Here is a 27,245-nt window from a genome sequence, read left to right on the forward strand (position 1 = left end):
ACCGTGGATTTGTGCCGGGAGGGTTGGGTGCGATGTCAGCTTCTCCCCTCAGAGGGTTCAGGCACTGCCCATTCCCCAGGGAATGGTCCCGAGGCTGCCTAAGCACCAGGAGTGTTCGGACAGCGCTGCCAGGGGTGCCAGGGTGGGATTTTGGGGTGTCAGGAGCTGTCCCTCCACCTCAGGATACTCCTTACAGGACCGGGGGCTGCACTGTCTCCCCTCCAGCCCAGGATATTCTGTGTGGGGCTGCACTGTGTCCCCTCCAGCCCAGGATATTCTGTGTGGGGCCGGGGCTGCACTGTGTCCCCTCCAGCCCAGGATATTCCGCGCAGTGCAGGCTGCGCGGCCGCCCTCGGCCGGGGCCTGTCCCTGTTGTCACACAGAAATCTAATTTTAGGAGCGGCGATGCCGCCCCGTTGCGAGCTGCGTGCGCCGGGCGCCGGGCCAGGCACGACCTCCCCGGGCCGCCCCCGCCGCCGGGGCAGCGCCGGGCCCGGGCCGCCCCCGCCGCCACGACCGCGGCCTTTCGGCGCTGACTCACGGCGGCCCCGCCGCACGACTCCGGCCCCGCCGTGAGTCACGCGCCGCCCCCGCGGGCCGCGGGGCGGGCCGGGCGGCGGCCGCGCCCCTACAAAGCGGCTCCGCCACCGCTGGGGCAGCGCCGGCATGGACGGAGCCGGGCTGGGCGCCACCGCCTGCGCCGCGGCCGCGGGGCTGCTGCTCTACCGCATCGCGCGGAGGTACGGCCGGGACGGGGATGGGTCCGTGGAGGCAGCGAGGGAAGGACGGGAGGGAGGGAGGAAAGAAGGGAGGAGGAGGAGGAGAAGGAGGGAGCCAGGGCCAGGGCCAGGGCCATGGCGGGATGCGGCCCGGGCGGCGGGAAGGCGCCACGCGGGGCCCGGGCCGCTCCCGGCTCTGCGGAGCCCGGCACGGTCCTAGCCAGGCCCGGGCCCCTCAGCGCGGCCAGCGGCAGAATGTGTGGGGGAATGGCCGCAGGCGTTCGACGTATCCCGGGAATGGCTTTGTGTGCCGGGCTCAGCATCCCGGGCGCACTGCGGGGGGAGCGGGGAGCGCGCCCAGACACCGCCGGGACCCGGCCCTGCCCCGGCGGGGCTCCCCGCTGGTTTAATGGAATCCCTGAGGCAGCGAAAGAGAGGATCCTGCTCCTTCGGCTGGTTGGTGTGGGGTGAAGTAAAGATTCCTGGGGAACAGGTCTGTAAAAGAACAACGGTCAGCACAGCGCTAGAACTTGGGGAGAATCTATACAAGTCAAAATTATTGATTAGGGACCAGAATTCTTTGTTTCTTAATTGCACGGAACCTTCCTGACTTTAGAACAAATTCAGAGCAATTGAGAACCAGGTTTGAAAAGCATTAGGAGAGATGTCGTGATTCAGATCTCATAAAAGGAGAAAAGCTTAATTTGACGGATTCTAATCTGGCATAGCATGATAGGAACGTAGGGATCTGTGGAATATGAGGCATTTCAGTCTTTGTAGCAGCAATAGATTTTGCAGTCTGCTGATCTATTAAATGCCTCTATTGGAGGCAAGCCAGTCCCAAGGGCTCCCTGTGTTAAGGTTCACTTCAAGTTTATGCTTTGCAAGAGAAGCATATTCCTACATCCTCAGTGTGATGCCTAAGGTTTGCTCTAAAGCATTTGCTGTTTATTTAACCATATCAGTGATCAATGGCACATTAGCCCATATACAAGACTTGGCAATTCTATGACATATTTAGGGTAGCCAAGAAATCCAAGTGGCCTAAAGTGAAGCAGGCAAGATTTCTTTGACCCAGTTGAGGCTAGTGTGCCTTTTGAGGGAGGAGATTGGGTTTGTTTTGCTCAAGTTTATCAAAAGATCTCTGGAATGGAAAGCATTTCTTCCCAAATCCTCGAAGACTGCCAGTAAATTCTTTCAGATGATCTTGATAATTCTTTGAGGCTCTGTGTTTGTGTTTCTCAGTGCTATTCTGATACTTCTGAATTTCTTATTCTGCCTTAAGTAAATCACTCTTCCATAGTCATCAAGGACGACAGCTTAATAAGGGACACAGGCATGATGTCAGGCATAGATATGATGCTGCCTTTGCTTTTTGTTTATCAAGCAGATAAAATATTTGATGTCCAGATAGGAACAGAACCTGGAGTGGTTATCACTGGGTGTGTGTCCTTGCCTGAGTCCCTGGGCACCTTTTTTCTGGTTGAGGGGACACCTTGGGGGAGGACAGGCTGCATTGTGACTTACATCACTGGACTAGAAATTTGGTCTTGTGGCTAAATCTTGTCTGTAGCTGCTAGTTCTGTATTCTAGTTCACCTGCTGGAATCTAGGCAACTGTGCTATGTTCTTCTTGCATTGGAAAATGGGATTTGGCATTGGGTCTGCCCTGACAGCCCCCTTTACTGACAGGTGATGAGCATGGGCACAGCCTGGAGCTTCTGTGCCACCCAGGAGTTTCCCTGCCAGGGAGCTGAGCTCTTAACCCAGTTGTGCCAACAGTGCCAGCACTTGGTCTGTCTAGCTGCTGCCAGATATGGTTTGATCAGAACTGATCGTGCAAAATAGCTCCTCTTCCCCATGTACTTTTTGTCCAGATTTGCTGGCCTAGCTATTTGAATAATTGCTTTGTAATCCAGTTGTGTCAGAATGAAGACTGCTGCTTAAAATACTTTTAATGGAGAATTGGGTTTTTCTTCTAATCCTTGGTAACCCAGCGAAGAACTGTGCATCCATCTGTGATCTCTTTCAAACTACAGAAAAGTAAACATCTTCATCTTCTGACTTAGTAGTGAAGAGGATGGGGAATAGATGCAAATAAAAATATTGACAAATCCAGTTTATTGCTGCCAGCACTTACCAAGGTAGCCTGTTGTTCTGGCAGTCCATTAGAAGCATGGACTTCAGCATGACTTTGAATGTGTGTGCAAACGAGGAGTAGTGAAAGTGCTGGGAGTTGGAAGAGCTGAAGTTCCTCCTTGCATTACATGACAGACACAAACTAATTGCTAACCAGTGTGTGTCAATGGGACTGCAGAGCTGCAGCCTGATTTTTGTGAGCAAAATTAAGGAATCCAGCAGCTTCTCACAAAGGAACATTTTGTCATATTATCTGAGTAATGTCAGACTTTTAGGTGTTGATATCATAACTGAGTTTACTGCAGGTATTTTCCCCTCAATTTTATCTTAAGCAAATATTTTCTACCTGCAAAACAATTTGTGCAAACCTGGGAATGTTTTCTGGGCTTGGTCAGGTGTGCAGGTTACACAGGGAGTTAAGACAGCAAGTGAGCTGTGAATGGAATCTCTGTGCTGCAAACTCAGTCACTTTTTGTTGCTCAGGTTTTAGCTTGCAGGGAGGCTCTTGTCCGGTGAAGCTGATTCAGATTAGTACAGTGGTAGATGAACTCCTCAGGGATGATTTGCCTTTTGATTTGCAAGGGATTGAGCACATGGCAAAGGCTTGATTTTGTGTTGTCAGTCTCATACCAGGATCTGACTTTAGCAGTGTGTGCTTTAGCTCACTGCCCTCAGCTGCTGCCTCAGTTCAGCCAAGGTAAATATAGCTCCAAAGTAGTTAAATGTGTATTTGAGAGTCTTTCCAAATGCAGAACTTGCTTTTTGGTTTTTCAGTCCTGCCCAATTGCTAGAAAATTAGCTACATGTAGCTACGTACATGTTTTTTCCTAAACAACCTTTTTCTCCCCTTGTTCTTGTTTTTGCATCCACCAGATTGAGAATTTGGAATTTTTTTGCACCTATTTCTATGGCAACAGATTATAGTAGGAAGGAAGGAAGTATTATTGCCTTTTATCCTAAATAATCCAAGACTTAGCCAATTCTTTTGCATATATTGTCAGAATGAAGTGCTGCTATTTAATCCTTGGTAGTACTTCCTGAGCCTCAAGAGCTCAAGAGAAATGAAATCCTGTTTGGAAAAAGATGGAAAGGTCTCGAGTGTACTCAGGATTTGGTCTGATATTAGAGAGTTCTCAGGTAGGGTTTGGCACTGATGGTTTTTGCTTTATAGCATAACTGCTTTATTCATTTCTTCACCTGTGCTTTCCACTTCTGTTATCCTTGAAATTAGTGCTGTTGCCTCATGGAATTGAGAGCCTGGGGTGAGTAGATGCTGAGGGGTGGTGTTTATTTCCCTGGGTGCCAGAGGAAGGGGCTGTGGCAGGGCTCTGAAGGGTGAGGCTCAGGCTGTGCCCTAGGAGCTGCAGGGTTTGTGTGCTTCATGTTAGATTTGCACAGCTTGTACACCTATGGTAGTGGGATTGGATAATACAGCAGGTGTTGCTGTTTTGACAAGTACTTGGCTGTTGGACAGCAGTAGCTCATGGATAACTCAGACTATCGACCTAGATTTGTCTGCTTTGAACTCTGGGTTGGTTTGGGGTTTATTTTTTTTCCTGTTAGTTTTAGCATTGATATTTTTAACTCAGATCAGTTGGGCCCCCTTGGCAGTGTAGAAAGTTGAGCAGGGAGTATTCATTTTAAGAGGGGTGTGGGTGTTTGCATCTATTTTGAGATGAGAATCTGTCATCCTAGTAGCTCCAGCCATTTTCTTTTAGCAGCTGGCAGAGAATCCTCTGTACATTCTGACTTTTCAGTGCTTCACTTCAAGCATATCCTCATTGTTAGTACCTAAACAGGAGGCTCAGGCATTGCTTGAGGGTTTGATGTTTTATGAACCAAATTTCTAGGCATGGCCAATGGGAATGGGAAAAATGTTAATTGTGGATATGCAGCTACAGAGGTAATGGTGAGGGGGAAGACCCAGCTGGCTGTTTGTTTGCAGGGTGCCAGACAGCATTGCTGCAGCATTCAGATGTTTCAGCAGCAGAGAACATTTCCTAGAGCTGGGAGAAGTTGCTCCCAGCTGGGAGCACTTTGGCTGCTGTTAGTTGCTGCCCTGCTGCATTGGAGGCACACAGATAATCCCTGGTGAAGCTGGGCTGTGGCAGCTGGGTCCAGCTGTCTGCGTAGCTGGAATCCTGAATCCTGAGCAGCTGCCCTTCCTTGGAAGTGTGGCTGGGACTGGTTCTGGCAAACCCAGACAGCTGGGCTGTGCTGCCTTAACCTGCCAGGAATCTCCTGGGGATTGCTCTGAGTTTGGAGACAAATGCAGAGCTTCTCTGGCAGGCTCAGGGGTCAGGCACTGAAGTTCTGAGCTCGAGCATCTGTCACAACCTGTTGTGGTGGGGCCACTGCACAGCTGTTTGTCTGTACTGGCTGTTGTTTTAACACGATTGCTTTAGAAAACAAGGGGCTCATGGATCAAGGTCATTAGTCTTTATCCCTTCAGTTCTAGTGCATAAAAGCAGGGGATGGAATGTTGATTCCTCAGTTCCTTTAGTACCTAAATTGTGAAGAAACAGCTCTTTACAGTCGTGGAACCTCAGGATAATGTGATACGCCCATGTCCTTGAAAAATTTTCTACCAAGCAGGGCAGACAGAACTGTAACCATGAGCCTGTTTCCTGGCTTTCTGAGCACTGTCACAGTCTTGAGGATCCTGACTTCCTTTTCCTGGAATCCTGTGTATAAAGCATCAGTTCTATGTACCTTCTCACAGAATAGCACTGCTGATTATGGAGAGGACTTGTAACCCCAAACATACCCCTGAAAAACAGTGAAGTGGGTAAATCACAGGCTTGTTATTAGAGTTCTGGCATGTCCATGGTACTAGAACAGATTGTCAGGCAGAATTTATTTCTGCTTTAACATTCCCTCTTTTCATTGCTAAAATGTCTACTCCAAGTCATGTCATTAAGCACACAGAATGGGAAGATTGGCTGTTTTCCCACATTTCACTGTTTGAAAGCCTTTGCTTCCCTGTCCATCAGCTGAGCTGAGTGCTCCTGGCTTTGCTCTGCCCACAGGAAGAAGCCCACACACGTGACAGTGAACTGCTGGTTCTGCAACCAGGACACGGTGGTGCCCTATGGGAACCGCAACTGCTGGGACTGCCCCAACTGTGAGCAGTACAACGGCTTCCAGGAGGTACAGGGGCTGGGGGGCAATGGGGGGCCCTGGGGAGCCCTGATCCTCAGGCAGCACAGGACAGGTGAATGGCCAGCAGTTGGACAGCTGGCAGCTCTGTGCTGAGCTCAGCACCTCAGCTTGGAGAAGGAATCCGCTGCACTGGGCTGTGCTGAGTAGAGAGATCAAGACAAATTTCCCTCTCTTGCTTTAAAGGGCAGAAGTGGCCTTGGCATATCTCTGAAGAATGTTTTTTTCACAATTCTTCTCTGGTTTTGTATTCTCTTAAATAGCAAAGCCTGTCTTAATCTGAAACCCTGCACCACCAGCTACTTGTGATAGGTGTGCAGGACAGTGGGGATGGGAGGAAGATTTGAAGCATTTTGTCTCTTTTTTTACTTATTTTGTTATATAGGTGAATGCTAATGAATTGTAGAGCTGCTGACAGAGCCTAGAGATTACCTTTAAGATTACTGTCAACCTAGCTTTGATTTTATGGTTGAATGTTTGCTTTTCCCCTGCCTTTTGTCAGAATGGAGACTACAACAAGCCCATCCCTGCCCAGTACATGGAACACCTTAACCACGTTGTGTCAGGCAGTCCAACTTTCTGTGACCCTGCTAAACCACAGCAATGGGTGAGCAGCCAAATTCTGCTCTGCAAGAAATGCAACAACCATCAAACCATGAAAATCAAGCAGCTGGCTTCGTTCTCACCAAGGGAGGAGGTGAGTGTTCGTTAGGGACTGCCATCACTGAAGGATGTTTGTCCAAGGCATTCCCATCCATGTCTGCTCTTCCTGCTCTGTTTATTCCATGCTGCAGCCTAGTATGCAGGAGAGAGGGCAGTTTTCCAGTGTGTTGTGGAATGATACTCCAGCAGTCTTCAGAAGCACTGTGTGGCACTGCAGTGCAGAGAAGTTCAGTGATTAATGCTGCAAATTCACCTAATTCTACTTCAGAGCTGGAATGTTCCCCTGTTCTAGATGAGCACTGGAAATTGAAGCTTGAACCCAAGACATTTCTGAGATGATTTTACACCTCCAGTACTTCCCACAAGTTTGTGGGACCTGAGGGGCACAACAGCCCACTAGTTAACATGAAGCCTTAACAGATTTTGTGTTCCCAAGGCCCTGGTTGTGCTGCCCTGCATTTACAAGTGAAGTGGGAGAGGAATCCTGTGCAGCCACATGATTTCCCTGCTTAGGCATCTGTGCCTGGCAGGTGAAAGGGATTTTTATAGTTACAGCAAAAGGATTTCCCACTGAGCAATTTCTTGGTCTTTCCATTACTTAAGAATCATGGAAGGTGGGATAGTGGGGTTTCTCCTGTGCAGTTTTATGGCTCCCTGAAGTTTTGTGCAGAGAATTTAGTGCTGCCCTCCTTGGCCTTCAACCATGGTCAAGCCTGTGTTGTAGTGTGATGTGTCCATCCTCTGGCTTGCCTAATCCAGTCTGCTTTGTGTGATTATAGTGTGTTTAATCAGAATGACTCCCAGAGAACAGATTGAAATTTGATCACACTTAATGAGAATATCTTTGGCTGGTGCCCTTTTCTCAGCTTTATTTCTAGTCCCTGCCTCTTGCCAGACCTATCCAGTGTCTCAAGTACTGGCAGCCTTTGGCCCCTTTTTAGGCGTTCAGTCAACTGCAGTGCCTGTGCCAGCTGAGAAACCTGGGATTGTGTTATCCAGGGTGCTTGGATAAGGGTGGCAGTGACAGCAGGGCCTTGCACAGCAGGGCTGGCTGTTCCAGGGAGAGAGACGAGCCTGGAGTGGAGGAGCAACAGGTTTCTGTGTCCCCTCATTTGAGGAGAGGAAGAGCAGTTCTAGTTACTTGTCTCACCAATGTGGAATTCATAAGATCTCAACAAAGACAGCAGAATCAGGCATGGAAATTCAACATCCTGATATTGGGCCACAGCAGCCTTCTGCAAGGTTCTTCTTTGCCATCCCTTCTGGGACATGGAGGCTGGGTGAGCTCTGTGTGAAGCTGGCTGTAAGCCTGGCCTGAGGCTTGGTGGCTGTGCAGGCCTGGTTTCAGGGAGCTGTCCCTGTGAGACTGGAGCCATGCTTATAGCAAACATGACAACTGTGAGGCACCTGCCCTGCTCAGCTCCTTCTCCCTGCTGTTCTCTCACAGGGCAAGTACGATGAGGAGATTGAGGTGTACAGGCACCACCTGGAGCAGACCTACAAGCTGTGCCGGCCGTGCCAGGCTGCTGTGGAGTACTACATCAAACACCAGAACCGGCAGCTGCGCGCGCTGCTGCTCAGCCACCACTTCAGGCGCCGGGACAGCGGCAGGAGCTACAGCCAGGTACCTGGGGACACCTGGGAGTGCAGGGCAGGGACACAGCTCTGTGCCTCCAGAGGGAGGCAGCAGCCTGGGGCTCTCTAGCCCTGGGAGTTGGGTGTGTGGCAGCGGGTTAGAAGAGCACGGAGCTGCCACGGATTCTTCTAATGTTAGTTTGAGGTTTTCCTCTTTCTGGTGTCATTCAGCCAGAATGTAAGTCTAATGTAATAATGGAATGGATAGAAGATAATGGGACAGGCAGAGAAAGGGAGGTAGGAAAGCTAATTTATGAGTGCAGGGCAGGAAATTACAGAGTACAAGGGGAAAAAAGAAAAAAAAAAAAAAAGAACTGCCCTGCCTGACCTTGGCTTCTGCTCATGTCTCTGTTAGTCTATGATAATCCCATATGGTGTCAGGCCAGTAGAGACTTAGAAGGACTTCAGCAGAACAGCCCAGTAAACCATACTGGAAGTGTTTCATACAGCACTGAACCTTGCTGCAGTTCATTCAGCTTCTGGTGTTTTTTCTCCCTTCCTCTGCAGAATTTGTGTTCATCCTCCTCTTCCACTTCCATCACCACGCCAGCTCAGGTGATTCTTCTGCGGTTCCTGGCCTTCCTGAGCTGTGCTCTGCTGGTTCTGATGGCCTTGTATGGGTCGGGTGACCCCTTCTCCCTCAGCACAGCTGGCCCTGCTGCTGGCACTTCTGGCCCCGCGTCCCTGTGGAACAGGACGGGCGCCAGCCCTGCTGCAGGCAGGGACAGAGGCAGTGGCAGTGACAAGGACAGTGGCAATGGCAGCTCCAGGAGGGGCTGGCAGGAGCTGCTCCTCCTGCTCCCAGAGCACCTGCTGCAGAACCTGAGCGTGGCGTGGGCCTATGGCAAGAATCACCAGATGGCAGTGGCTGTGCTGGGGCTCTTCACCTGTCTGCTGGCCATGCTTCTGGCTGGGCGCATCAGGTGGGTGTGCTCGGCGTTGTCTCACTCCACACTGCTCTGGTGGGAGCTGTCTAGTTCTGTGTTGCCTTGGTGATCCAGGGGTGAACATTTCCCAGAATGGCACACATAGTACTGCATGCCTTGATTCATTCCATTTAAGTCTGAGTTGCTGTGAATGGAAAGTTGCCTGTTCAGCTCTGGTAGAAAATGATCTGGAGCTGATGTGCTCAGACACTTGCCCAGCAGCGGGCAGGGCTGCACATGATGTGCTGTAGTCAGAGGCAGTACAGAACCTGCTCAGCCTGGGTACCCTCCCCACCCTCCCTGTCCTTCCCCAGGGTGGTTCCCTGCTGTTTGAACTCCTGTTTGGTTTTTGTTCCCTTGCAGGCTCCGGCGAATCGATGCCTTTGCCTCGCTGCTGTGGTTGGTGGTGATGGCTCTGCACCTGGCCGAGAGGTACCTGAAGACAGACAGCCCCAGCTGGCTGGACACAGCCAAGTTTGGCACCACATCACTGTGCTGCCTGGTGGGCTTCACCGCCGCCGTGGCCACGCGGAAGGCAACGGGCCCGCGGAGACTGCGGCCCCGAAGGTCAGAGCCAGAGCAGTGACGCTGGGGGAAGGAGCAGAGCCTTGTGAACTCTTTGTGACTGCTGCTTATCTCTCTCCTCTTGTTGTTTTTCCTTCCTCTGTTTCTCTTTTTTAAAGTTAGATAAGCGGTGAAGATCTCTTCTTCCTTATTTTTAATACATATATATTTATATATACATGTATATATGTTTGTGTGTATGTGTATATATATATATATGTGTGATTTTTTTTTTTTTTTCCCATCCTTGCTTACCACTATGCTAGCTGCTTGGAGCATTTCCACTGCTAGCCATGGAAGCTGCTCCTGCTGCCTCCATTCTCCCTTGCTCCTGCATCCTACGTCAGCAGTACAAATACCCAGCTTCCCCAAAGTCAGTTCTTCAGCAGCTGCCTCACAAACTGCTCCATAAATGCAGCCTCCTTCCCATTCTGCTCCTCCAGCCAAAGAGATTCTGGCTCCTTCTGTCCTCCTGGTTCTTCTCACTGCCTCTCCATCCTTAGCCACTCACTGAGGAACCCTCTGCCCTGATCCACCACGGGGCCCGGGCTGCCTTCACTTTCCTAATGGTGCTGGTCATTTTAATTTGGAACTGATGGGAACTTGCCTCTGGATTTGGAATCCTCGTTAACACATGCTGTGGTGCCCAGGCACATGAGGAGGGACCACAGAGCCCATAACCTGGTTCTTCTTGCCTTCCACTGTGCAGCATCACTTACCTGTATCCTCTCTCACTCTGCCCTTCTCCTGACTCCTGTTTTAAATGGAGAAGTGTCCTTAAGTGCTTTTGACTGAAACTTCAGTAATTTATTCAAAAAGGTGCTTTAAAAAGTCAAGTAGCTCAGGGTGTCTTAATGCCTGAAAGCATACAGCTGTTTGAGGTTAAATTTTCAGCTCTACCAGTGGCTGTTGCTTTCAATGCCAGTTTTCTTTGGGTTTTTTACCCACCTGCTCCCTGAGCAACATCTGTGTATAAGCACAACTGGATAAAAATGTCTGTGTTCCTCCACTCCTAGCCTTAGAAAGAGAACTATGGTACTGACAACCTCATGCTGTGATATATGGTCAGCTTGCATTGTACCTCACTACTCAGTGGTCATTGCTGAGGGCACAGATTGGAAGGGTGTGCTGTAGGAGGGGGTGGGAGCTGCTGTGAGGCTGCATGGCAACAGAGATGGATTTTTTGGGTTACTTGTAGGGGTTCTTTTTGTAGTCTGGCATTGTGCTAATATTGCTGAAAAAGGTGTGGAAACTGACTTGGAGTTGAGTGCCTGGCACTCTTCTGCTGAAAGGCTGGGCATTACTATGTGGGAAGGAGGGAGCTTCCAGCTGTTTGGGTTTTTTAGGATTAACTTGTTGGGGCCTCTTAGGATAAGCAGTCTGATTATCCTGCACAGTTGTTTGAAAGGCACTCCACTGAGTCTCTCATATGGATTTTGGTCTTTCAAGAGGAAATAGCACTTTTACAGGAGATCTGCTATTTTCTTCTGTTCAGAATAGCACAGTGGAACTCACCACCCTAATAGCCTGATAGAAGTTAATTGGATCTAGTGATCTTCCAGTGTATAAACTGTAAAATAATCAGAATGGAGCTCTCACTGTGAAGTATCTGCAACTCCTGCTGAAAAATGCAGACACTACTGGGTGCTGCAGATGCTGGTGAAATTAAAGGAGCTTTTTTAAAGGAAACAAAAGCTATTTCCCAGCTGTTCATACTTACTGTTCCTCGAACTGCTGTTCATTGTGAAAGCATAAAGGTAGCACTGCCAAAAGCTCTGAAATTCATTAACAATAAGCCAGGCTGAGCCATGGGAAGATGCAGCCCCTGGCTGTGTGCCTGGAACTTGGTAAGGGAACGGCCATACAGACCTGCTGCCCACCTGGGCTCTCCTTTGGAATCTTTTTCTGGTGCCTTCAGATAACTTCAATATCCACCTCCAAGCTAACAGAACCTGGCTCCATCCTGGTGCTTGTGAATGATGCTGAGGGTTATTAATTTACCCACAGGAGAAATCCAGCATCTGCAAAGTCTGGTTCCATCTTCCATGTTCCCATCACTTACCAGTCCTGACCTAAAACATTTGTCTTCCAGCTCACAGGCATGGGAAACCTTGAGCTCTTATGGCCATTAAGTGAAATAAGGCATCTGGACTTTTTTTTAATTCCTCCCTTCTTCCTGCTTCAGGACTTCCAAATTTTTCTGATAAAGTACATGTAAGAAAAGACTTTTATCTGTGATTGTCTTCTGCACTTAGCTGTACAATTTGGATTGAAAGTTCCTCTTGCTGTTCTCCTGTGAGATGTGTCCAAGGAATGGGAGGAATCTCATATTTGAAGGATATATTGAGAAGGCTCAAAGGAGGGGTGTGAGAAACTGACAGACTCAGTGGGAATGATCATGGTGATGTCATGCCTGATTTCTGACAGCAATATCCATTTATTAATAAGAATGAAATGAATCTGTCCAAGTTTTCTTGCCCAGTAGTAAGGAAACTCTCAGTGGCAGCTTCTGAAGATGGCTGGCAGCCTCTTCAGATGTTTGATTTTTCAGGAGCTGAAAGTCAAGGTCTTGTTTCATATCATCTCCTCTAAGTAGCTGCTTTCCTCCCTTTTTAGGAGCACTTTGGTTTTTTCTTACTATTTAAACTTCACTCATCCTCAAGTTCCCTGGGGTCAGGCACCTTTTGTGATGTTTTGCTCTTGAATGTTACCTTGGTTTACCATGCCTGTTCTTTTCTCTTGGTATCTTTTTCCCTGTGCAGTGCTGGGAAGGGATGGGGAGGATGCATACTAAATGTTGGAACGGGCAGTTGCTGGAATTGTGGGAAGGAGAGGATTTACACTGTGAAGCCTGAATAATCCTGTTAAGGAATATTTTGGCTGTGTTTGCACTGCAAGTGCAAATCTATACTGAGTTTAAAGTCCTTAAATGTGGGAGATATGTTAACTGCAAGTGACAGCTGTTTGTCTTCACTTTATGCAGATTAATACAAATTATATTTACTAGTTGCACTAATTTGTGTCAGAACATCTAAAAGCTACTTTGTTTTATGGCCAAGCTGTACAACTGATCTCTGTGGTGCTTTGTTCACAGCTTACAATTGAAGAACTTTTGTGTTTGTAATTGGGAACATTTTAAAGGTGAAACAGAATAATGAAGTACATATGGAAGTGAGGTTCATTTAATGCCAAAGAAGCTTTTGTTTTTGCTCAGGTGTCAGCTTATTTTCCCCACTTCTTGGTGCCTCAGCATGTCTGTGCTGCTGCTTCTAAAAACTAAAACCTCAGAGCCTCAAAACCAAACTTGAAGCAGTTGAATTTTTGGTGTTTAGAGACTCTGATGCTGACAGCCTCCTTTCTTTCTCCTTGTCTCACATGCTTTTGCTGATGATGGAGGGTGATGGATCTTTTGGGGTAAGGGAAGAAAGGAGGAGAGTGGATTTTTCCAGAGATGTTCTGATTTATAAACTGTAGCATTCAGTCTGTACCAGCTGTGTCTCAGACAAGGAGCCCTGCAGATAAGTTGTAAGTTAGCAGTATTCTGCTGTTGACTGTGGGGGGGGAAAAAAAACAGTCAAACCACTACTGCCTTTGCTGAGACTGTTCTTGCCACACCTGATTCCAAAGCCAAATAGGCTGTTCTAGACACTGCCCTGCCATAGGTTCTGTATGGAAGGTGCTTTGCATTTTTCACTCAGCAGTTAGATCTATCATGTGTGTCATCTAGATGCAGGTCCTGAGGTAATCATCTAACTCCATCATTGCTTGCCCCACAGTGAGCCCAGCAGGAGCAAATGTGTGTTTTGGTGCACAGTGGTCCTGTCCTGTGCAGCTGAGGTGCTAATTTGTGTGACACATTTCCTTTTGCTGGGTGGGATAAGAGCTAACACAGGCTTGGTAACTAACAACCACAGCTGACACAAAATCATCCAGAACCACTTGGGCAGTGCTTTGAGCTTGTTTTCCCTTAGCTGGGTTCTTGCTTCAGGCCACAGAGGAACATGTGGTAACCTGTGGTCTCCAGGTGCTGTTTTATTGCCTGACGATTCTCTCAGCCACACAGGCCAGGGCATGCAAACATCTTAACAATATTAGAGGGTTTTAGCCCAAAAGCCCCTAATTCAAGGTGCTGCTTTTTCATACTAACCATGTGTCTGGACCAGAGGATGGTAACAGCAGAACAGAGGTGCTGTGGGAGTGTTAGTGGGTTTTTGTGTCACTTGAAATCAAATCTGCTGCATCCCCAAGTGCCTGGCTCTGGCCGTGGCTGATCTGCCAGCTCAGAATCTTGTACCCTGCCCAGCAGAGCCAGATTTGTAAAGGGGCCAATATGGGTTCATTAAGTGCCTTTCCCTGGACAAGATTTGGGACAACACTGTGTTGCTTTGCTTGGTGGAACCATGGCTGCAGCAGTGCCCATGTGTCTGCCAGGCCAGCACTCTGTCCTTCCTGTGCCACCACTGAGTGTGGCAGGGCACAGGGGGACACCTGGGCTGACATTCCTGAGCAACCCTCCAGGGGGTGAGGGAGAACCCAGAGGCAGCAGCCCAGTCAGCATCTGCTGTTGCTGCTTCTCTTCTTCCTGAGGCCCTCAGTGACATCAGTGCATGCAAACTGACCTTTGTGGCCCTTTACATTCTCAATACACTGTATTTATATCCAGTTCTTTTCTTTCTCTTAACTCCTCCTCTCCTACATCCATGCTTTGCATGCCCTAGTGAGCTTGGGTGTGTCAAAGGGTGAGAATGTGTGGGAATATAAAAACAGTGTAGTGGCTTATTATTTTGGCTTTATAAATATCAAGTGTTCTGAAATTATGTGAAGCTAATAATCATGCTTAGATATTATAGGAAGTATGTATTGATGTAATGTGGACAAAATATTTATGCTCTTATAAAAATTAATATAATTAATAGCCAGATAATTGCTCCAGACTGACTGCACTTATGAAAGCTGAAGGAAGCTGTGGTATATGGCTTTGCTTTGGTTTTCAGAGATGCTGTTGAAGTTGTGTGCTGTCACATACAACCTGCCAGGTCCTTGCAGGTGTGCTGTCACATGCAGGTACACTTGGCTCTTGGAGCCATGGCAGGTGCCCTTCAGGGAAAGGGACAGTACTCAGTCCTGAAGTCATCCCCTGTAAAGCCTCATTTGGGACCAAAGTTCTCGAGTGTCCAGGCAGGAAGAGATTCCCTGAACATTTTTGGCATGCCAGCAAGTCTGTATTTGTGTATTTGTAGGATGTGCACATACACACACCTCCCCACTGTGTGCCACCAGCTGGGGGAAAGGCACAATTGATGCCAAGCATCTGTCCTCTGGAAGGTCTTAGTGCAGGACATGGCAGCTCTAATTCAGCCCTCCTGTTCCATGCACAGCAGGACAGCAGGCAAGAGACAAGAATTCTTACTCTTGGCAGCTGAAGTTTCTAGCTCTCTAAGGCACATATCAAAATGTGACTGTGTGAGAGCTGTGCCCATTTTAGCATTACTCTCCGTTGTCTTTGTGCCTGTTTTTGTTCCTGTACTGCTCTTTACTCCTGGTAATGTGAATTTGGCAGGAGGCACAGGCTGTGGCCCTGAGTGAAGAGGTGCAGCAGAGCAGTGTCAGGGCACACAGGGTAACCTGTTTTGGGGTGACAGAGACCTGTTCTGCACCCACTGCCTGGGGACAGTGACACATGGCTCCCAAGCTGCCCAGGGCAGATGGACCTGGGCACATCCCCAAGCTCCTGCCTGTGACTGCATCTCACCCTCTTACTTCATGGGCTGAATTATCTGGTAGAGCAGTGGGTTCATCTGCAGCCTGGCCTGCCCCGTGCCCTCATTGTCTCTGTCTGTCCCAGGGATGATGCAGATCTCTGGTGAAATGTGAATTTAAAAGGCACACACCTGTGGTGATGTCTGTGGTAGCAGGGAGCTCCTGGGACAGAGGAGGGGAGGCTCTCCTGGCAGGAGGAGTTTCTTCAGGACCGTGTACAGTCCCATACCATGTAATACCCTTCTTTAACCTTCTATTTATTTATTTTTAAAGTATCTGTGTAGCAGAGTTGTGCCCAACTGTCTAGTAACATTGTGATCATTGTAAACACTAATTAAGATTCCCAGTTTTTGATGTTCACAATATCAAGTTCTGAAATAAACGGCTTCCGGGCCTTGACTATTTCCACAATCTATCTGACTCCAGAGCCTTTTTTTTTCCTTTTTTTTTTTATGTTACTTTTTTTACTTTTGCCAGAGCCACTATTACCAGGTGACAAATGGCTTTGCAGCAAAGACACAGCTGCAGTGCTCCATCCTGGGGCTGTGATGTGGTTGCTTCCTGTCTTATGATCCTCTTGATCTCCTCACCTTTTTTCATCTGCTTCTGGAAGAAGTTTTAGTCCAGCTGCCCATTCTCAGGCATGAAGCACATTCCCATGAGAGCTTTTAGCAGCATTGACATGGCAGTGGCAAACACTAGAGTGCAGGGAACAGGAGCAGGATTTTGCACACTTAGCAGGAGTTTGTTCAGAACAGATCAATGTTTTTAAGACATACTCTGCTCAGAATTCAGTCCTAAGGCATTAATAAGCTTTACTTAAAATTCTTTAGCTTCTCTTTGCTAATCAGAAAAATTAGTTTTCTGGATGGTTCAAGACAAATATTCTTCACTGCCCTGAGGATGTGGCTGCAGTAGCTGGAGTTAGCAGTTAGGTTAGGATGAGCAGTGGGGCTGTTGAGCACAGAGCCATTGGAAGCCTGATCCAAAACGGTTCCAGTCCCAGGACTGTGCTTATGAGTGATAAATGACTGTAATATCTTCCAGCCTACTAAATGAAAGACTTCCAAAAGCCAATAAACCAGTAAAGCTGTTTTCTGCTGCAGCAAGGAGTTGTGTAAAGTTGGATCCTTTAGCCCAAAGGCACAGAAGGTGCAAAGTTAAGACAAAAGAGCCATGTTGCTCCCAGGTGATGATCTGCTTTGGCCCTCCACAGCCATGGCTCAGGGAGGGGTAGGTATCACTCTTTCTCCTGTGGTTCATATCAGTCCTGAACTGCACTTCTAATTCCCTTTCCCATTCATTTCCTCTTACAAAGCTGAGCTGGGCACATCTGTCTCTGTGTGTAGTGGGAGAGATGTGTGTGGGCTGCTCTAGAGGACTCCCCATGGATGCAAAGCAGGACCCCCTTGGAACCTGGAGAGGTTGGGCTGTTGGGGCTGCCAGACCAGCACATCCCTGGCTGCACCAGGACCCTGCTTGGCTCACAGGTTCAGCCTCCTTGAGCTGGTCAGGATTGGTGCTGGCTGCCTCCCACTGGCAGATAAGTGGTTTATAAAATACTTTCAATTGTAATCTTAACTCTAGAGTTAGCATGGCATAATATTGCTGCACCACCTCTTTAATCTTCAGGGTAGAATGGCATGTGCATAAATCACCCCACAGTGCAAGGCTGAGATTTTCTTCACCCTCTGATTTGCTCCTGGCTTTCCTCTGACAGAAGAAAAGACACATAACCATGTTGTCATCTGTCTCTAGTTCCGTTAGAAGTGAGATTAAACCTCCAAATATTGTATCTGCTAAATTGTATCTGCAAAGTCAGATATCTCCATTTAAAAACATACTCAATTCTTCATCATGATTTATTTGACAGTTCTATTACCTGCTTCTAACTCAAAAATCTTACAGAAGAACATTCAGAGATTCTGGTTCATATTCTAGAGTTTCTTTCATGTATTTTCATTCAATTGTTAAAAAAAATATGAAATTACTTCATTTTAACATCTGGACTTTATAAAGCATTCTCTGGGTGATTTTCTCATCCAGGGTATTTTCTCTGGCATTCCTTAACTGTTCCATCCTCTTTTCACCCTGTATTATGGGTCAGGTTGGTGCAGTTCTTCTTTTCCCAAAGTGTAGGAACATTCCTGTAAACTGTTCAGCACTCTTGCACTGAAAAGTTGGTCCAAGGCTGGTACCAAAAGCAGTGTTCCTGCAAGGCAGCAGGAGAGGCAGTTGCTGGGATTCCTCATTGCTGAGTGTCTGTCGTGCATGTCCTCTGCAGGTTCCTCTCTGGGGACTCCATCACTGTCTTTCCCAGCGGTCCTGGCACAGCCTTCCCTTCACCTGCCACCTCTCTGTTTGTCCCAACACCACCCAGTCTCCTCCACCTGACAAACCAGCAGCTCTTCAGGTCCCCACGCAGAACCTCCTCCTCCTCTCTTCCCGGCCGTCTCAACAGGGCGCTCTCGCTGGGCACCATCCCCTCGCTGGCCCGGGCAGGTGAGAGTGCAGGGCACTGAGGGAATGGGCTGGGAGGGATCCAGGTGAGTGCAGAGCACTGAGAGAATGGGCTGGGAGGGATCCAGGTGAGTGCAGGGCACTGAGGGGATGGATTGGGAGGGATCCAGGTGAGTGCAGGGCACTGCCCCAGAGGGCTGGGGGGGATCCAGGTGAGCGCAGGGCACTGCCCCAGAGGGCTGGGAGGGATCCAGGTTGAGTGCAGGGCACTGCCCCAGAGGGAATGGCACTGGATGCACATGGTTATAGTTCTGTTATAGTCCTGTTCAGGGATGGCTGCTCCTGTGGCACAGAGGAGTATGCAGCACTAGGATTTGGGACTTGGCAGCAGCTGGGTTCAAATTGTTTTATTTTTGCTTTTAGATTCTGGCTACTTGTTCAGTGGGAGCCGACCGGCCTCTCAGTCTTCCCAGTCCAAGGAATCCCCTCCATCAGGTACTGCTCCAGGCCTTCCAGAGCAACAGATCTTGCAGGGCTTGCACTGAGTGGGTTGAAACACGTGGTCTGGTTGACTTCTTTCCTCCCTGCTTGCATTCCAGTGAAAATGGTTTGTTTTTTTTCTGCTATAAATGCTGCAGGGAGAGTCCCAGCTACAAATGGGATGGCGTTAAAATCAGTTGCTGTGCTGGATGTTCTCCCTGGGAGAGCTCACGGTGACATCAGTGAGACAGAACAAGGAGCCAGGAGCTGAGTTGAGCTGCTGGAACAGAAGACTTCAGCTGTTTGCAGGGCAGCTCTTTTGTAGCTTTCCCAGCAGAGTGCAGCAGATGCAGTTTGTCTGCCCTGCTCCCCTGCCCTCCCTGACCTGTCTGCTGCCCTTCTGACCCAGACAGGTCCCTGGGCTCTTGGTGCTGCTGCAGAGGCAGTCACACCCTGGGTGATGCAAACCTGCTCCCAGTGTATTTCCTCAGCAGCCCTGAAGGAGGTGCCAGTACAACTCATTCACCTGCAGAATGGATTGTGCAGGCTGTCCTGGCTGGACACAGCTGAGCAAAGAGAAAGCTCACCAGGCTCCTGCTAATCTGGCTCCTGAGTGTACCAAAGTACTTGTGAAACTCCTCTGTGTTTTACAGTGTGGGGACTCAAATAAATAACGAATTGTAGGTGGTGGGCATTTTGGTTGTTGGTGGGCATTTGCAACTCACATTCCTTTCTCTTGTGCTGTTAAAGAGCCGTGCCTGTCGCAGGGCATGATCACCGGGGGGATGATCACCCGGAGGGGATGCTAACCCGTGGTTTTGCCCTCGGGCCGTTTCCTTTGCAGATCCCTTCTCGCTGCTGGCCGGCAGCCGAGCTCCGTCCCGCATCCCGTCCCCGGCTCCGTCCGTGGCCGGCTCGGTCACCTCCAGCTCGGGCTCCCTGCGCCTCCGCCGGCCGCTCATCAGCCCCGCCCGCCTCAACCTGCAGGGGCAGAAGCTGCTGCTGTTCCCGGCGCAGGGTGAGGCCCCGCGGAGCCCCAGCGACTCCGAGGAGCGCACCCACTCCGACAGCCCCGCCCTGGCCCCCGAGCTGCCCGGCTTTCCCCGGAAAAACCTCCTGGAGCAGGGAGTGCCAGGTGAGCTGGCGGTGCTGCGCCCCTGGCAGGGGCAAAGCACAGGTGGGAAACCTTCAGGAGAATCCCAGGTGTGAACTTTCTTATCTTTTTCTCCTTGCAGATATGAGATCTGCCGTGGAAGGGGGGAGCATTTGCAGTGATAATTCCATCAAAAAGGAGGATCACTCATCACACTCATCTACCTGTGTGGTAGACACAACTACCAAAGGGGAAGATTTGGCAGGCTGGAGAGGTGAGTGCAAGTCTGGTGACTGCTTTGTGCATGTGTGAGTGTTTCTGTGAGGATAACTGAGATCTTTCCTGCAAATCAAATAAATAGTTACAAAATGGACCTTCTGCCTGCTATTCTAAGACCTTCACAAAGCTATTCCTGTTATTTGGACTGTCTGAAGAACACTGACCAAGTGCTAAACTGAGAAGAAAAGGGGCGGGGATGCAGGTGTCAAGAGCATGAGATGAGATGAAAATAGAGCCAAAAGAGGGCAGTGGAGTCTTTCCTGACAGGAAAAGTGCTTCAGCAATTTCTGCTTGTGCTGAAACACTGGGCAGAGAGAAGCAGTACAACATCTGTTCACTTTTACCTACAGTTCCTTAATGTGTCTTTCTCCTCTTCCCTTTTTCCCCGTGTTCTGTCCTGCAAGGTCGCTGTGGTACCTCTGCTCTCCGGGGCCTGCTTGCCATCAGCCTGACTCTCAATGCTGTCTTCACATCAGCCTATGTCTACAGGAGCCTGCGCTGATCTGGGCCAGCACTTCCCTTCTCTGCTTCCACCTGGTCCTGAGGAGACAAGAACTCAACCATGGCTTCATGGCCAATGGCCACGCCACCGGTGCATGCTGTTTTTTAAAAAACTACTGTACACTCAACTGGCATGAAAAGGAACCTGGGCAGCTGCTGCCATCACTTCCAGGTAGAGCGTATCCCAGGACTGTCCCTGGAGATGGCAGGCAGAATTCCCAGCTCTGGCTCAAAGTGGGAGGCCAGTCCAACGGCTACACGCTTTCAAAAGAACTGACCTGAGACACAAGCCTGAAAATGTGTGAGCTGCATTTTTAGGAACCTGCCCCCAGCTCTCCTTTCTGACATATTGACCTCGTGCTGATGGTGCTGGTAAAATGGGGAGAATTAGAACAAATGAGCTGAAGAAGAGGGATGGCTTAGTAGCTGGTGCTGGGCTTTGGCTACTGTCACAGCATCCCCAGCCTCTGCTCAGTGGTTCCTCTTCCCTCTTATCTTTGACATTCTCCTCTGAATTGTCAGTGAACTTTCTTTAGTTGCCTTAAGCTTGCCTAAGCACATGGGTGACCTTGGCTGCTCTGTCATGTTCTTGCATCTTTAGATGTCCTTGTGCTTCCAGCTGGACCTGGCCCTGAGGCCACTTCCACCAGTTCCATTCTGGCCATGCTGGTTCTCAGCCCCTGTGTATGCCTGTGTCCAGCCAGCTCTGTGGCTGCAAGGCTGCACAGCCCCAGACAGACAGCCTGTGCTGGCTGCAGCACAGCCTGGAAGCCCCTGCTTTGCTTTGCCCAGGAGGCATTGCCTGTGTTACTCTCAAGTGGGTGAAAAGAAAGGATCCCGGTGTGATTTTCACCAGGGTCAAAGGGCTTCAGCTCCCAGCTGTGCTGGAGTTCTCACTGAAGCAGTGAGTGCCAGAGCCTGTTCCTGCTGTAAATCACACAAACCTGTTTGTTAGAGGGAGTGAGGAGCTGTCTGATTGTATACATCTATCCAGAAACCTGACACCTCAACCTGATGTTGGGATTTGCTAAGTAACTGTTTCAGATATTTCTTGCTTAGTAAAATGCCCGGGTGTTCTCAGTGAGAAATGCCAAACCTGCTTCTGGACAACTCAGCCTTCTGGATAGATTCTTCTTTTCTAGCCCAAGGAAAGTAGTAGAGTTTCAAAAGCAGTTTGTAATTTGGGTATTCCTGCTTTGGGGTGAGTCTTCAGCATTGCTTAGAATTCAGGGGCCATTTAGACTATTGTGCTGAACACTCTGAATCATTTAGTGCATCTTAGGGAAAAAAAAAAATCCTGATCTTGATGTTTTGATTCCCAAAAACCAAGTGCAGAAGGAAGATTTACCAGTGTGTCAAAAATACCTGGTGAGAAGAGAGCTGTCTGGCATTAGCTGTGTACTTCCTGAAGCAGGACTTGGATGTATTGAGTTTTTGTGTTGTCTCTTCCTTTGGGCTCCTTCAAATTTCACTCCCACTGCCCTGTGTTTGCATTCTGAATTGGTTCTTCCTGTGTCTTTCCCTCCCTTGCTGCTGTTCCCTCTCCTGTGTTCTTGCATGTGCCCAGAACAGAGTGTGTCTGCTGCTGACCATCCTCTGCTCTGAGCCTGAGGGTCACACCTCACAGTGATGATCACCCTTCCTTTCACTTCGTTTTTTTCCTTGCATGTTTTGAGTTCCTACCCCAGCCTCACTTGGTAGCTCATGAGAGCCCTGGCCAGACTCTGATCAACTTTACTGCTGCTGAGTCAAGCACTGAAAAACTGAGTGTCTCTGTTTCCCAAGTGTCCCTGCATGGTTTTAGCTGCCCAGTTCCAGCTGTGGGTGAGACTGGTCCCTGCTGTGCCTGGCAGGGGGAGCAGACCTGTACACACTCGTGCAGCTCCAAGGGGCTGAGGAAAGGTCACTCCTGACTCTGCACCTCCCCTGGGCTGCTCAGGGAGCTGGGAAGGGCTGGGAAGGGTTGCACAGCCAGCACCTCCTGGACAGGGGCCCAGAGCCAGAAGAGACCTGCAGCAGAGAGATGTGCTGCAGATTGATGATGAATTCTATTGTAACTTGCATGAACTGTTCCTTGTAGCCAAACCAGGCCCATAACCTTGTTGTAAAGAGATTTTTGTCCCTTTTATAGACTTTGCACCCCGGCATGTGTACAAGCAGGATGATGGCAGAGCAGCTGCCAGGCTTCTCTTTGAACCTCTGCTCTCTGGGTTTCATGGTGTTCTGGTGCAGTGTGTGACATCCCATCCACGGATCCTTGTCCTGCCTAGAGGCCTCCTGCAGAGACAAGCTGCCAGAAAATGCTGTGGCTTTGCTTGTCCTTCTCACCCAGCAGATGTGCACTGTGACTCCATGTATGCAAAGCTCCCTCTCTGACCTACCAGCCTGCCTGTTTTACCACCACACTCACCAGATTGCAATGCCAGCCTTGTCCTCCTCCCCAGCCACCTGCAGCATCTCCACTCCCCTGTCCCCACCTGCATTCCGGGACAGGAACTCTTAACCTGGCACTGCACTTCCGTGGCTGCTTTTCTTGGCAGGGCTTCAGTGACCTTGTCCAAAGCAATAGAGAGACTTTGGGGTTTATTACTGCAGAGGGAAGTTTTTCATTCTGGTGCTAGAACTCTCTCCCGTGGTGCTCTCACGGTTGTGAAGCCTTTGCTGAGGAATACATGAGTGTGTGTGTGTGTGTGTGTGTGTGTGTGCATGCAGATGTACAAAAACATTTGGAAGGTTTCTTCATTTCAGAAGATCTGAGCCCATGTTTGTCTTTATATTGTTTGCCTTAATCTAGCTTGTAGATACTGTGTCTGTCTTGCTGCTCTTTTCTGGACTAAGCTGGTTTGGAGGAAGCAGAAGTTCATCTGGTCCCCCTGTAAAAATCTCTGTGTCTGATGGTGTTGATCTTCATATTGGTGTTGTTCGGGGTGGGAGGGAGATTTTATTTTTCTAATATTTTTCCTACTGTAGAAACTATTAGAGTGTATGGAGTGGAAAAGATCTTTACAAAATGGCCTGATGAAATTTGAACATGACTTAATAATACCAACAATTAATGGTCAGGTGGAGTATAAATGAGCTTTATTTCCAGACCCTTTCCATTTCCTACTTTTCATTGAAAATGTCCAGGTACTTTTTCTTTGGGTATGGGCTTGTTAGGCATGTTCTGAGACCTTGCAGATACTTTAGATGATTTTGCTGTTCCAAATTAGAAGGGATTTGTATTTTGGAGTCTGGTTCCAGTTCCGCAGTCTGGGGAGTTTGGCAGATGTGACAAATATTCTGCACATATCTATTTGATGGGATAGAGGGAATGGGTAGAATGAGTTTCTGTTTTCTGTGAATGTTTGATTCCCACTCCCTCTTCTGGGTGGTGGGAGCATCTGTAAATCACTGCTGGACTGGCTGGGCTCCTTCTAACAGGGCAGCTGGACTGAAGGGCTTCTGTTGCCTGTGGATGCTGCTATAATTTTTTTCTTCCAAGCACCATTCCTGGAAATAACGATGGTCTTAACCTCTCACAAACATTTGTTAAAAGGCTAGAATGGGCCAATTTGGCTCATACTCTTTTCTTTTTTCTTTTTTCTTTTTTCTTTTTTCTTTTTTCTTTTTTCTTTTTTCTTTTTCTTTTTTCTTTTTTCTTTTTTCTTTTTTCTTTTTTCTTTTCCCTTTCCTTTCCTTTCCTTTCCTTTCCTTTCCTTTCCTTTCCTTTCCTTTCCTTTCCTTTCCTTTCCTTTCCTTTCCTTTCCTTTCCTTTCCTTTCCTTTCCTTTCCTTTCCTTTCCTTTCCTTTCCTTTCCTTTCCTTTCCTTTCCTTTCCTTTCCTTTCCTTTCCTTTCCTTTCCTTTCCTTTCCTTTCCTTTCCTTTCCTTTCCTTTCCTTTCCTTTCCTTTCCTTTCCTTTCCTTTCCTTTCCTTTCCTCTCCTCTCCTCTCCTCTCCTCTCCTCTCCTCTCCTCTCCTCTCCTCTCCTCTCCTCTCCTCTCCTCTCCTCTCCTCTCCTCTCCTCTCCTCTCCTCTCCTCTCCTCTCCTCTCCTCTCCTCTCCTCTCCTCTCCTCTCCTCTCCTCTCCTCTCCTCTCCTCTCCTCTCCTCTCCTCTCCTCTCCTCTCCTCTCCTCTCCTCTCCTCTCCTCTCCTCTCCTCTCCTCTCCTCTCCTCTCCTCTCCTCTCCCTTTCCTTTTCTTTCTTTTCTCTTCTTTTCTTTTCTCTTCTTTTCTTTTCTCTTCTTTTCTCTTCTTTTCTTTTCTTTTCTTTTCTTTTCTTTTCTTTTCTTTTCTTTTCTTTTCTTTTCTTTTCTTTTCTTTTCTTTTCTTTTCTTTTCTTTTCTTTTCTTTTCTTTTCTTTTTTTCTTTTCTTTTCTTTTCTTTTCTTTTCTTTTCTTTTCTTTTCTTTTCTTTTCTTTTCTTTTCTTTTCTTTTCTTTTCTTTTCTTTTCTTTTCTTTTCTTTTCTTTTCTTTTCTTTTCTTTTCTTTTCTTTTCTTTCTTTTCTTTTCTTGTTGCATCCAGAAATTATCATCACTGTGTTGTGGGGTGGGAGTAAGGCACAGAGTATTTTTTGATTGAATGGGTATCTAGGGAGTGTGAGAAGGACAATTTCAAGTCCTAAATGTTATTTCCTGGGAAAGAAAGATTGTATGTTCTGTGTGTGTACTTCTCTGGGGAGCTCTATCACTGTACAGTTTAGTAAAACATGCTCCAAGGAAGGAGAAGCTGTTCCTTGGAGGTTTTCAGTTCATGCTTTGTGTTTAAAGAGGAATATTTTTCTTTAAAAAATAAAACCGGATAAGTTTTCACCTTAGTGAGAGTGGTCCAGTTATATGCACACTGTACTTCTGTGTTCATTGGGCACTTAAGTGGGGTTTTCTTTCTTCATGAAATCATGGCTGAGACTGCTTATGTATTATTGTATGATCTTAAATTTATGTTTTTATTTTGTAATGTAAATTAGGGGGCAGGGTGGCATAAGCTGATCAAATCAACACTTTTTAAAAGGAGGACCTATTTTAATTAAATGACTGGCAACAGCTCGCTACTAATTCTGTACACATAGGTGTATTTTGAAGGATTTAATGCAGTGCTTGCACAGAAATGACTCTGGTAAAATCCATGTTTCTGTACGGAGCAGCTTCTCCATCACCCTGCAGGAGCTGCGAGCTGCCCTGGGGTCTGGGGGGCTCAAGCCCGGCCGTGTTCGGTGTGAGCTGATCCCGAGGGGGTGAGAAACAATGGGGATGGGAATGGGATGGGGATGGGGATGGGGATGGGGATGGGATGGGGATGGGGATGGGGATCCCTCCGGCTCCAGCTGCAGGGAGCTCCAGGTGAGGGAATTCTGCGGGTTCCTCCTGCTCAGCCCTCATCTCTGGCCTGCTGGGCGTGCAGCACTTCCCTTGGGTGGGGAGGGTTGGATGGCAGTGCTAACAAGAACTGTGGGGATGGTCATGGCTGGGTTATTTTGGGCCGGACCTTTGGATTGCAGACTGTGTGTTCTTCCTCCTCTGACTGCCCGGCCTGGGGCTTTTTGTTGGAGCAGGATTGGAAAATGAGCCGAAGCCCCAGCAAATGGCTCAGTCTCTCACATGGCTGTTCTGATGCAAATTTCAGCCATGCAAGAGTTAATCACCACTTCTATCTGTCTGCCTTCTCCTTCAATTGTCAGCAGGGATGGTCTCACAAAGAATGATCCAGAGCGTTCAGATAAAGGCCCTGATCTGAATCACCACTTACAGGAGCATCTTTCTTTACCAGTGATTTAAAAAGACATAAAAATCCAAGGGAAGGCTGGCTACCTCTGCCAGCAGAGAGGAGCTGGGAGCTCCCCCAGGCTCCTGCAGACCCTGCCTTGCTCCTGTGGCTGGAGCAGAAGCTGCAAGAGCAGTGTGGGCTGTGCTCAGAGCAGGGATGGCTCAGGCTCTGCACGGTTTCCTTGGCAGCTCAGGAGTGCTGGGGCTTCTCCTGAGTTCTGCTTCCCTCTGAAAGCCAGGGGTCCTGCTGGTGATCTTCTCTCTGGGGTTTGAGACTGCACTTAGAAAACCTAACCTCTGCTTATTTTTCTCCAAATTATAGCCTTGGATCAACATTCTTATAGGTTTTATAAATAAACCCCAGCCCAGCACATCCCCTAGTGAACAGCACAGAGGCTTTGGGTAAGGATAAAGGAAATTCAGCATTCCCCTTTCCCACCAGTAGGTATCTGTGTCTAATTCTTCTTTGTGTGGCCTCATGCCTGTCCTTACTCTTGGTTTTAGTGATTAATGATGGTTTTACATGTTATGTAAAAAAGCAGGACAATTTATTTGCATGGTGCTGGGTTAGTACAGATGTAAAAACTTCTGACTGACCAAATCCAAACAAGTGCCTGGTGCCCTGCTGATGGCTCCATGTGTTAATGCCTTTCCTGATCCTGGGCTGTCACTGGCTCTGGGATGTGCCAGGTCACTTGTGCCTTCACCTCGTGCCCTGTCACCCTCTGGAAATTCTCATCCCACCTGCACTCTCTTTGATTTTGGAATGCTGGTCTCCAGAAGCACTGGCCAAGCTGTGTGTGGTGTTTTGCTTTTTCCTGGCTTTCAGCAACACCAGGATTACCCAGACATTCCTCCTTTCCTCTTCTCTCCAGACAGTTGGTTAACACAAGCACAGCCCTGGTTATGTGCAGGATGAAGCTGGGAATATTTTCTCTGCCTCAGAACCAGGGTGCTGGTGTTGTTTTGGAGGTTTGCTTGGCCTTTCTGTCCCCTACCAGTGCTTCTGCCCAAACTTCTTGTTGTTTCTTCATCTCCACCCTTTTAATCTCTCAGTCTTGTGTTGGAGACTGAACAGATAAGGGTGTGAGCAATGAAGAGTCCTACAAAACAAAAAAATTGTCTC

General features: G+C 48.4%; 1 protein-coding gene across 1 annotated transcript; it reads left to right on the plus strand.

The window, feature by feature from the left end:
• The first annotated feature begins 651 nt into the window (after positions 1-651).
• TMEM201 (transmembrane protein 201) lies at positions 652-23,947 on the plus strand. Its single transcript, XM_056507957.1, has 11 exons — positions 652-740; positions 5,887-6,007; positions 6,519-6,713; positions 8,127-8,303; positions 8,822-9,237; positions 9,604-9,807; positions 17,849-18,066; positions 18,448-18,519; positions 19,349-19,639; positions 19,740-19,871; positions 20,281-23,947. Exons 1-11 carry the CDS (start codon positions 667-669, stop codon positions 20,376-20,378), a joined length of 1,998 nt encoding a protein of 665 aa, XP_056363932.1. The 5' UTR covers positions 652-666; the 3' UTR covers positions 20,379-23,947.
• The last annotated feature ends 3,298 nt before the right edge of the window (positions 23,948-27,245 follow it).

Source organism: Oenanthe melanoleuca, chromosome 21, assembly GCF_029582105.1.
Source record: "Oenanthe melanoleuca isolate GR-GAL-2019-014 chromosome 21, OMel1.0, whole genome shotgun sequence".
Classification (NCBI taxonomy): Eukaryota; Metazoa; Chordata; class Aves; order Passeriformes; family Muscicapidae; genus Oenanthe; species Oenanthe melanoleuca.